The sequence below is a fragment of the Propithecus coquereli genome, unplaced genomic scaffold, assembly GCF_000956105.1.
Source record: "Propithecus coquereli isolate 6110/MARCELLA unplaced genomic scaffold, Pcoq_1.0 Scaffold155, whole genome shotgun sequence".
NCBI lineage: Eukaryota > Metazoa > Chordata > Mammalia > Primates > Indriidae > Propithecus > Propithecus coquereli.
The window spans coordinates 3,015,719-3,027,413 of record NW_012139969.1 but is presented as its reverse complement, the minus strand read 5'-3'; the positions used below and the strand labels follow the sequence as shown (position 1 = coordinate 3,027,413).

The following is an 11,695-nucleotide window of genomic DNA, read 5'->3' as shown; positions in this document are numbered from 1 at the left end:
CCTTAGAATAAACTTACTGAAAAATTTGCAGGATCTGCATAGTGAAAAGAAGTTGTAAAACTATTGAGAAATAAGATAGGGTTTTGAATTAAATAAATGTAATACAGTTAATTCTTCCTTTAATCAGTATTCTCTTGCTATATTTGTAATGAAAGTTCCAACAGGATTTTTTAAAACTTTAACACAATGATTATACATTAACTTGAAAAAAATAAATATGGGAGAGTAGCCAAGAAAATTCTGTAAAAGCATAATGATAAAGGGACCCTTATGAAATCTTGAAAATTTGTCAAAAACTATAAGAGCAGGCAAATTAATGGAATAGAATGGAGAGTCTAGTAATAAACTTGTCCGAATGTTGAAAATTTGGTATATGGCAAAAAGATCCCTGGTGAGAGTTAGTTAGTCTTTAAGAAGAAATTGGATGCTTATAATAAAATGCCTCCAGACACTAAGGCTGCCACAATAATAAAATAGTTCTCATTGAGGTTTACATTCTAGCAGACAAAACAAAGTAGTGATTACAGACTTAGCAATATGGTAAGTGCTGTGAAGAATACAAAGTTCCAGTTGAATGCAATTCAAGGAAAACTTAATTGGGGGGGGAAGGGCTGTCAAAAAAGGCTTATTTGAGGAAGTAAGGTTTAAGCTGAAACTTAGGTGGAAAAAAGTGTTTCAGACAGGTGGAACACTGGTCAGTTATTTGGATTGAAAGGAAACAGAATGCCAGCTTTTCTCCTTACTATGCCAAAATAAATTCCAGGTGAATCAACAGTATTAATAAAAACAGATTAGAAGAAAGATCTGAATCATTAACAGATGTTTATAAAAACTGTTTGGGTATAGAGGTCTTTTAAAGCTTGGTGTGAAATCCAGAAATCACAATGGGGCACATGATAAATTTGCCTACATAAAAGTTAAAAGTGGTAATAAAACATTATTAAACAGGTTGAAAGGCAAGTTAGAGACAGGGGAAAGAAAGTGAGTTACTTTTCCTGTTTATATACTGAACTCTTATAAAATAATAGGGAATAAGATCGCCACAGAAAAGTATGTTCTTTCTCACTAATAAACAAAGAGAGACAAGTCTAGATATTTTTTCCCCTTCAGATGGGCCAAGATTTTAAACTAAGTTTGTTTGTATGTGGAACATCTGAATGTCCTTCCTTCAGTGTAACCTACAATGGAATATTACGCAAAAATGAAAAATAATGCAGATGTTTATTGTCAAAGATGTCTGTTCTTTTAAATACTGTTTAGTGAAGAAAGGTTATAAATCTGGAGTGTGATGTTATTTATATGAAATTATAGGCACATGTCTGTGTGGCTGTGTATGCATAGAATGCTGTCTAGGAGACATTAGTTACATGTAATCAAACTTTGGATGACAGAAATTAGTCCATTTTTGTGAGCATGAATATTTTTTATAAAACAAGGTGTTAATTTTGATTGATAATTTATTTTGTTGAAATATGCTGTGATCAAAGCGTTTATAAAAAGGTAGTTAGTAGTCTTAGGATGGTGATATGGCTTGTTCTCATTTGAATGATTTTTTTCTGTGGTAAGTGGTACATCTGAATGTCCACTTATGGTAATATGGTAAGTGCTTTGACACAAAACCTGAACAAGACCTTCATTAAAAATATTGGAACTCTCTGTGCTTGATACATTGCCAAAAAAAAGCTAAAAAATATTTGGAATTTTCTTCTAAGTATTGGTTATTTTTTAAATTGAGAATCTCCTGTTTGTATGTAAAGAACATGGTAGTTATTGAAACCTAGGCTTTTTATAAGCTAAAAAGTAATTGACCAGATTCTGCATTAATATTTTTGCTGGTTATATTGATTCACAGATTGAAAGTTTTTTTCATCTGTTGCTTTTCCCTTTAGAATATTAAGGTAATTCAGGAGACCAGGGACCATGTTTTATCTGAATTAATGGGAAACATTGTGCTAGGTATTTATCATTATCTTTAGTGAAGAGGTTTGCAGTTTAGTTAAAACTCTAGATAATACTTGGCATACTATACTGTTGATATCTTAGATATTGAATTACTTCTGTATGTTTAGGTACATAATTTATGGAAAGCTAATATATAGATAATTTATTTCATATAAAAATATTTTAAGATAAACCTTTTTGTTTCTTCTTCCCCCCCATAAATTAAAAAATATTTCAAAAGACTATTTAGAAAATAAGTCTATTATGTAGGATGAGACATGTAACAATTTCATTTTTTTATGATTTGTTGGGGGCAAGGTATGCTATGTAAATGGTATAGTAAAGCTAATATATTTAAACTGGTTTAACTGCAGTTATTAATAAAATGAATTCATTGTATAAAATTCAACCTAGCTATTTAAAATTCATTAACTCTTCATAGGTACCACTAGCAATAGTACAACTTTCATCCTTAAGTTTTAGTTGCAGTAATGTTGAAATACTAATAGTTTAACTTCCCAGGACTCTTACTTTAAAACAAAGTTAAAAGAAAAAGAGCAAGAAAAACTCAGTCTACTTTCACACACACACACACACACACACACACACACACACACACACTCATACGCTTCTGTTAGCTACAATTTATAGACATACAACTCTTGTTTCCTCTGAACAAAAGGGTATGATCTTGCTTTATTTTAATTCAGTTACTTGCTTTTCCCCATAGAAAATCAGGTTTTGGAGAGCTCTAACAGTGTGTTCTTGCTGGGCTCTCATCCTTTCTGTTTAAATAATGCAGGTACTTTGATGGAAACCTGGAGAAGCTCTTTGCTGAGTGTCATGTAATTAATCCAAGTAAAAAGTCTCGAACACGCCAGATGAATACAAGGTCATCAGCACAGGATATGCCTTGTCAGATCTGCTACTTGAACTACCCTAACTCGGTGAGTATCTGGTAGTTTAAGGGTAGCACTGACTCTGTATTTCAGAGAGTAAATCAACTTTCATTAAATATCCAAAACAATTATAAAATGTCTTCTATACTATTCACTAGGAAACTTTCAGGAGTCTTTAAAAGAAAAGATTTTCACTTATACAAATTCGTTCTCATGGGGATTCTTAAGTATGGCAAGTAGGGACGGAGTTGGAATAAAACCAATAATAATAGGAATAGAACTGAATAATTGGTGTTAATTTCTTAAGTTTATGTATCCCTCTTAAAAATTTATTGTACTGAGATGATTTACTTTAGAGAGTTTAGTAAAGAAGTTTTAGGCTTAAATAAACATAATCTTCCTATGAAGGCCTTACTTTATTAGTCACCATAAGAAAATTATATTTGTGGCATTAAAGGTGTTAACTTGAAATTCAGCTCTTAAGGTGTTTCAAGATACGTAAGAAATAATTCTACGATAATTATAACTATGTTCATATTGTCTGCTTTAATGGTTAAGTACCTCTTTCTAATAATCACTACATAAAGGGCTTTGGCACCAGTGATTTATTTATTAATTTGTTTGTTTGTTTGTTTGTTAAGAGATGGGGTCTCACTATATTGCCCAGGCTGGAGTGCAGTGGCTATTCACAGGTGCGATCATGCATACTACAGCCCGGAACTCCTGGGCTCAAGCGATCCTCCCACCTCAGCCTCTCAAATAGCTGGGACTACAGGCATGCACCACTGTGCCTGGCTAGTATTATATTTATATTGAAGGCTTTTCATTGTTTGTCTTAGTTTCATATGTGTATCTCTTTGAAGGGAGCTAATAAGTTCACATGAATAAGTAATTAGAAAAGAAGTTTTAAAAGAAAAGTAAGTGCTCTTAGAGAAATAAAATGATCAGTGAGTTAAAGAAATTTAGTAGGTAAAATGCTGGACTGAATTTCTAAATTCTCAAGTTCTGATCAAGCTCTAACACTAAATATTTGGCTTTGGGGGTAGGTAAATCATTTCATCTCACTGGGTTTTCGTTTCTTTATCCTTCAAATGAGTAAAGATACTCTTTCAAATCTCTTCTAGCCTGTGAATTGTTACCATGTCCCTGTCCTTAAATCACAATCCTAACGAGTATTTTTAAAAAACAATCAGTACTACTATTAAAATACATTAAATTTGTGTTTTGATCATTTTATTATCTTTAACAGATTCTCTTTGCCAGTTGACATACTAACCCAAATCATTTGTCTCATGTTATACAAGGTTTACTTATTCCTTGGCATTTTTCCTCCTACTGTATTATAGCCAGTTTCTCCTTAATTTAAATCTCCACTCTAATTTGAGTACTGAAGCTGGCTGCCCAGCTTTGTGCAGTGGCGGTATCATAGCCAATGAGGTTTATCGGAGGTACACTTACTGCTAATTGAAAGCTTTTCCCAGTACCTGCCATGACAACTTGCAATATAGTCAGCATTGGCAATTTTTGTCAGTCTTTGCAGAGACTGAATTTTTTTTTAGATAATGAAGCTAGGTGCTTACAAAGATGCACTGTAACTTTCTCAGTGCCCTTGGTGTTGTCTAACAGTCTCAACAAATTAGAATTGAAAATCATGACTGGAGAGTTAGAGTGTAGATGTTTGCTTTGTGCTTATAACTAATGTTGGAACCTGCTGTTCATTCAACACACCAGGCATGAATTTCCAGGTTAGTTGGGCAGATAAGTAAAGTAACATATTCAGAAAGGATGGTAAGTGCTTTGAGAGGACAAACACAAGATAGGATACTGTGGGAACATGTTGGAGGGACACCTAACTCAGTTATTGATCAGGCAGGACTTCCCATGGAAACTGACTTCTGAACTAACCTCTGAAGGTATGGTAGTTAGGTAAACCAGAAAAATGTAGCACGGAAGCCAAAGAAAGAGAATGTACTTTGAAGAATTCTGGAATGGTAAACAGTGCTAAAATCTTTAGTGAAAAGAATTGGAAAGTGAATTTGGAAGGAAATTATTTTAACTAGTGTGATGGGATTGGAAACCAGACTGCCTGAGCTGAAGAGTCTCATTGACTTGAAGGTGGAAAGGAAGTAAAAGCGATAATGTAAACAAATTACTCTTTTAAAAGAAATTTGGCTATGTAAGTGACAGGACAAGATAGCAAAAAGAAAAACATAGGTTAGTAAGTAATGTAAAGAGTTACGGTAGCTGTGCTAAGCATTATGAAAAATATAATCATGATGAAACCAGGACTCTTTTTGCATAAATTTTAGACTGATACAGGATAATTCTAACTTCTTCAGTTTTAAAAGTAAACATTACCTGAAATTCTTCATGAAGCTTTATTTTATTAATTAGATGAGTGATTTCTTTACTTATATTGTATAACTCCTATGTTTCACTCTCACTACTCTCTTCAAACATTTATACTTTTCTTTTGTTTACATATATCTTCAATACCTTTATCCTCCTAGAAAGCAATTTTTGCTTTATACAGTGACACACAGAAACAAGTTTTTAAATAAATGCTTTTGATAGCTTAGTTTACAACACTTTGGAGTTAACTATCCTAGGTGGTCTCTCCTTTAACCTTATCCATCTATTAGTTAATAGACATTTTGGCTATTATGAATAATGCTCCTGTGAACACTTGGGTGCAAGTTTTTGTGTGGATGTATATTTTCTTTTGAGTATACACCTAGGAGTAGAATTGCTGAGTCATATGGTAACTCTTTGTTTCATATTTTGAGAAACTACCTGCTGTTTTTCAAAATTGTTGTACCATTTTACATTCCCATCAACAGTGTATGAAGGTTCCAGTTTTTCTACATCCTAGCCGATGCTTGTTATCATCTACCTCTTTGATTATAACTGTCTTAGTGAGTGCGAAGCGGTGTCTCATTGTGGTTTTGGTTTGCATTTTCATGATGGCTAATGATACTGAGTGTCTTTTCCTGTGCTTATTGGCATATGATATATTCTTAATAAAAACTTGTTGCCTGCCATTCCTAAAATTTGTAAATATCTACCACAGATGCATTTCTCATTAATTAGGTGTTTTGTGTTCAGTGGATTTGCATGTCTAGGTTTCACCACTAAGAAGTTCGTTTTAGGAGCCCATCTATTCCTGTCAAATTGGACATTTTTGAGAATGTAACCTCACAGAGCCTTGTTGAGTCACTGTGTATAGTGATTTTTCTGATAATGTCTTTGTTAAAGTTCATGTTTTACTTTTCTTGCAGTATTTCACTGGCCTTGAATGTGGACATAAGTTTTGTATGCAGTGCTGGAGCGAATATTTAACTACCAAAATAATGGAGGAAGGCATGGGACAGGTAAAGATGCCAATTTGTTTTTCACTTTTTGTCAAATTTCCCATAATATTTAGACCCTGTACAAATAAAATTAGGTAAAGCTTTCTAGATTACGAATCATATGGGGAACATTTCTCTAAATTAAAACAACTAAAAGATAACAAACTTTTTTCTCTTTATAATGTGGCATTCCAGTTAAAGTTTTCTCAGTAAGCATCAATATTGTTATATATCACGCTAAACTTGTTGAGCAATTTTGCCAGATACCTTGCTTTGTCATTCAAGTTTGTATTGAAAAACCAATTACTCTGGTCAGCAATTCTAGTCACTTTATGGTGATAAACACATTCTCACATACTTTCCTCAAATAGAAAGGAAAGGATTGAGATTCTATAAACACTAAGGTATCCCTGGAATCTAGCATAAAGTGCTTTGTGATGGTAAGCATTCATTAAATATTTGTTGAATGAAGACAGTTTAAATTTCAATCTTTTTCAGACTATTTCGTGTCCTGCTCATGGTTGTGATATCTTAGTGGATGACAACACAGTTATGTAAGTATTTTTGATAGATTATGCATGTTGAATATTGATTAATTGGTTAAACCAAATTAACTTTCACTCAGTTCCTCAAAGGAGGTAAAACTTGTCATAGTCTAAAGAGACTTTCTAATCTACATTCCTTTGTTGTAGTCCGCTTATAACTTGGTTAAATGCCTAGTCACTGTTCTTGTAAACTTGGCAATACATGATAGCTAGGTTTTGATAAACCTTGGAATTGGAGAATAGGAGGATACGTCAGTGTGTCAGTTGAAGGCCTGAATGATCCACAAACAAATTGTTTAGTAGTGGATAATTGCCTATATACGAAGGTATGTGTGTATTTAAGCCCTGGGATTTGAAGGTAATAAAAGTAAAAGCAGCCATGGGCTTTAATGAGTAAATATCTTAACCTAAATAATAAAGCCATAAATTGACATGGCCAGGGCAGTTTATAAATTCACTGATTCCACTTTCTTATCCTCAGTCTACTTTGGTTTATTTGGAACATACTTACTGTTGTTATCTGCTTTGTATTAATCTTGGTTCTATTTTTAGTGAATCTTGTTTTGATTATTGTTTTAGGCTAGCAAAAATAAGCCATGTACCATCTTGAAGTACCACAGTTCTTCCAATTATCTTTATCCTTTCCCCTGAGGCTCTCTGATTCCTTGTATTCTTTCATCAATACAGGAGTTCCATCAATACAGGAGTTCCATCAATACAGATTCATCAATATAGGTCACTATATCCTTTCATCCATTCCGCAGACATTTACCTGGAGCCTCTTTACTAGCACATATGCACTGGGTAGCAAAAAATTAAGATGCAGTACTCTTCTCTCCCCCAAAAGGTTCACAGTATTAAATAACAACAGTATAAGAGTTTAAGTTTTGTGTATAAAGGTACGTGTGTATATGTATATCGTTAAAAAGAAGCAAAGTATTCCATCTGAAGAGTTTAGAGAGACTTTACCAAGGGAATAACATAAAAGGAGTAAAAAGTGGTGTTCAGAGTGTGAAGAGTAATACTGGTTAAATAAAGAATGTCAATATTTTTTAAATATGTCCTGAACTTCTCTATTAAGTAGTTTGCAGTGGCTAGAGCACAGACTAGGAGGTTATCAGAGAGAAGGATGAAGAGTGTTTGACAGTTTATAATGTTTTGTCATAGAAGTTTTTAAGACTGTGATAATGAGATTTTCATTTTAGAAATACAGCTTTGGTGGTGTAGTGGAGGATGGTTTAGAGTGGGGAGGCATTTGGGCAGTGAGATTTAGTTAGAAGGCTATTGTTGTAGTCTGTGTTAAAGATGTTAGTGGAGCAGTTGGGATTCTAATGGGGAGCCAGTAGAAACAACAGAATTTAGAGACAGATTGGTTGTGGGGTATGAAAAAACTGCAGCATGAATCTACAATTTTTCATTCGATCCATTAGATAGAAACTAGTAACCTTCAGATTTGGAATTCAGTAACAGTTGAAGTAATGGGAGAGGAAACCATCACTCTTAGAAAGAATGTAGAATGAGAAAAGAAAAACTGACATCTTAGAGACTAATAGTTAAGGGGAAATTAGAAGAAGAGAAGTCAGTGAAAGATTTTTAGGTGATGCTTTAAGAGAATAATTTTATAGGAACCAAGAGATTAGAAAATGTCAACAAGTCACTAATGATGTCACTTCCTGCGGAGATGTGAAAGAACATTGAAAAGACACCATTGGATTTTCCCATTATAAAGGTAACTGTACTAGAATGGTGAAAGTAGAAAAAAGATTGTGATGAGTTCAGATGTCAATGGAAAATAGAGAACAGTATGGTAGTTTAGGGCAAGTTCTTGATTATAGTTTAGGGCAAGTTCTTGATTATACCTTCAGTGGATTGCATATTGACTTATGTCATCTTAGATACTTAGAACATCTTTCTAAATCACAGAAAGTGATTTGAGTTGAGTTCATGGTTTAACAACTCCTACACATTACTCAGGTGTTCTTAGGACATTGTACTGACAGTGTGGTAAACATTATTTTTTCAACTGTACACAATGAAGCTGTAAGTTTCCTGGAAGTACTTCAGGAGCTCTGCTAGGGGACTCTTTCCTCTGGTTTCAATCAGAGGAACTTATTTTCATATCTGTCTTATATAAGATAGATATGAAAATCTATCCTGTAGATTTCTGGGTAAGGTTTTATTTGGGGGAAAACTAGATGGGAAATGGACAAAATATTTGCAGCACAAATTAATTTCCTTGATATTATAGGGCTTTTACAAATCAGTAGGAAGAAGATAATCCTATATATAGGACATGAACAAGCAGTACATAGTCAAAGAAATTTAAATGGCTATAAATAGAAGCTGTCAGGCCTAGTTAAGTAAATATAAATCAAAATTAGATACTCTAAAAAATTTTTTATTGGTAAAAATTAAAGAATTTGGTAATGTCTAATGTGAGTGAGACTATAGTATAATGGGGAGTATAAACTGTTGCAAGCTTTTTGGAATGCAATTTGGTGATTTTTAAAAAATTATATGCTCTTTGGCCTTTCCTCCAATAGTTCAGCATCTTGGATATTCATAGTGCTAACTCCTAACTCACTGTCTTTTCTCTTTTCCAAGGCCTGTTGTCGTTCAAAGTAATTTCAACACCCATGTATATAGTCCAAAGTATAATCCCAAGGCCAACAGCCTCAGCATCACCTAGGAACTTGTTAAGAGTGTACATTCTCAGGCACCACTCCAGACTTCCTGAATCAGAAACTTTGAAGGTGGAGCCTGGCAGTCTGAACAACAGGCTCTCCTGGTGTGGTTTTGATGCACTTAAGAGCCATTGCTATAGCCTTTCATTTCCCTGATCTAATTTCCAGTAAAATCCTCTTTACCTGAACTTCCCACTCCCATGGCCACCACCCTGGGCCTACTCCAGATCTATTCCCATTGACTTTTGCAAAATCATCTTTTTTCTGCCTGTTCCTAAAATATTGCTCCTTGGGGTTCTATCCAACCCCCTATTTCTTTTCACTTTATACACTTCCCTAGGCATGCCTTGGAAATCCTCAAGTTCAGATCTCTCTTTTGAGCTTGGTACCTATATATATCCCACTACCTATCAAACGTCTCCGTGTGTAAGTGCTTGTGTGTGTGTGTGTGTATACAGACCAGGTTTTATCTTATCCAGTCTTCACCACCACCACCAAACTTGCTCATTCTTCTTGCTTCTCAGTATCAAAGAATGGCACCACTAGGTGTTAGACACTTGCCTGAATTGAAAACCTTGGTGATATCTCTGATTCATTTTTCTCCTGCAACTCCCAGAGTCACCCTTACACCAAATTCTGTCAATTCCACATCTTAATTACCCTAAAACCATCCATTTTTCTCATTCTTACTGCCATTAACTTGATCCAGGCCATCATCTTCTCTTACCAGGAAACCTGCAACTGGCTTCTAAGTGATTCCCTTATATCTAGTTTCATCATCTCCCGGTTCTTCACAAAAGGTTTCCATTGTCCTACACTGCTCCGCTTTGCACCTTCATTTTCTGCTTTGTCTTTTCTCACATTCTCTGTTCTAGCCATGTAGAACTTGGTTTCTTGAAAGTATTGTGCGTTTATTTGCATTTGGTTTCGTTTGAGTGTGTTTACTTTTTTCTCTGCTGTCTTCTGGCTTTCTCACATAAAATACTTCTTGTTTTACCCTTGAATTCTCTTAACCTATTCATCCTCTTAGTCATTCTCAGTTTAGATTGTAACTTCGGTTTGGGTAGACATCCTTTGAGCTCCAGAGTCCCCCCATATTTCTCTTACCATTCACTTTTGTAATTGTGTTTATTCTTATCTGTATTGTTTCTTAAGCTATAAACTGTATGATCCCAGGTACCCTAATTTTTAAATACATTATTTGAATTCTTTGCTTATTTCCATTCAGGATGTGTGGGTCTAACCTTGGAAATACTATACCAAAAGTATTTATTCACTGACCACGCGGTGGTTCTTAGACTCTTAAAGTCTTAATAGTAGTAATTGAATGGATTTACCTTTTTATTCCTTAGCAACTAGTATTTAATAGGCATGCATCTTTGAATAAGTAACTGGAAATATATTATTATCCCTTGCCTTCATGAACATGTCATCATCTCAAACTTCAGTGATTGATTTGTGCTATAATACCATCAAGGCTAAGTGGGGCTTCCCTGCACAGTGGCCTCATATAGCTATACTTTCAAAGTCATGAAAGTAAGAGTATACGTTGACAAACCTCGTCATAGATTTGTCCTTGATACTTTCATGAGATGAATGAAAATTATTTCTCTAAATTATGTATCGTTTATAACCAAATAAATGTTCATCTACTTCTGTTCATCCTAGTAGTTGAGTGGTTTTTTTTTTCCATTTAGTTATTTAGGGCCTAAATTTTGCTTACTATATATAGCTTCTCTAGTAATCTTAGGGATAATAAAGGTAAACTTGTATTTATACAGTCTTTCAAGACCTTCAAGTAGTATATTTAGTCTCATCTTGACTAATCAGTGATAGCATTAATACACATTGGGAATTGTGATGTTTTGATTGAATATAGCCTGTGAGGTGTGCCTAAAAATATTATTTATTTTCAAATATGGGTTTTAGGAACAGAGTTGATGGCAGGAACTCATTGGCACTCACTTCTAGCAGAATTATGCCCAATGCTTTTTTAAACGCTTTAACTAATAGGCAAGATTTTTTTTTTAAATGATTCTTAGGATCATGGTATAGATAATACATGCCTCTCTTGGCTAATTCCTCACTTGTCTGAAAAGGGCAGAAATATTCTTTTAAAAAATAGATTGTTTTGTATTAAATAATAAAATTTAAGTGCAATTCTTTAATAGATATTTCCTGTTCAATCAATTTTAAGCAGTATAAACTCCTTACTATGTAAGGTGAGGAAATGGTGCCTCTACGCTATACTTTACCTTTATCTCTTCTATTTTCTA

At 34.0% G+C, this 11,695-nt stretch overlaps 1 protein-coding gene across 1 annotated transcript in view; it reads left to right on the top strand.

Moving 5' to 3' along the window:
* The window catches only part of ARIH1 (ariadne RBR E3 ubiquitin protein ligase 1), a 108,025-nt gene that overhangs the window by 62,357 nt on the left and 33,973 nt on the right, over window positions 1–11,695 (top strand). Inside the window, exons 3-5 of the mRNA XM_012640625.1 lie at window positions 2,744–2,888; window positions 6,119–6,211; window positions 6,689–6,744. Of these exons, the coding sequence (XP_012496079.1) occupies window positions 2,744–2,888; window positions 6,119–6,211; window positions 6,689–6,744 (294 nt within the window). The remainder of the gene's footprint in view (window positions 1–2,743; window positions 2,889–6,118; window positions 6,212–6,688; window positions 6,745–11,695) is intronic.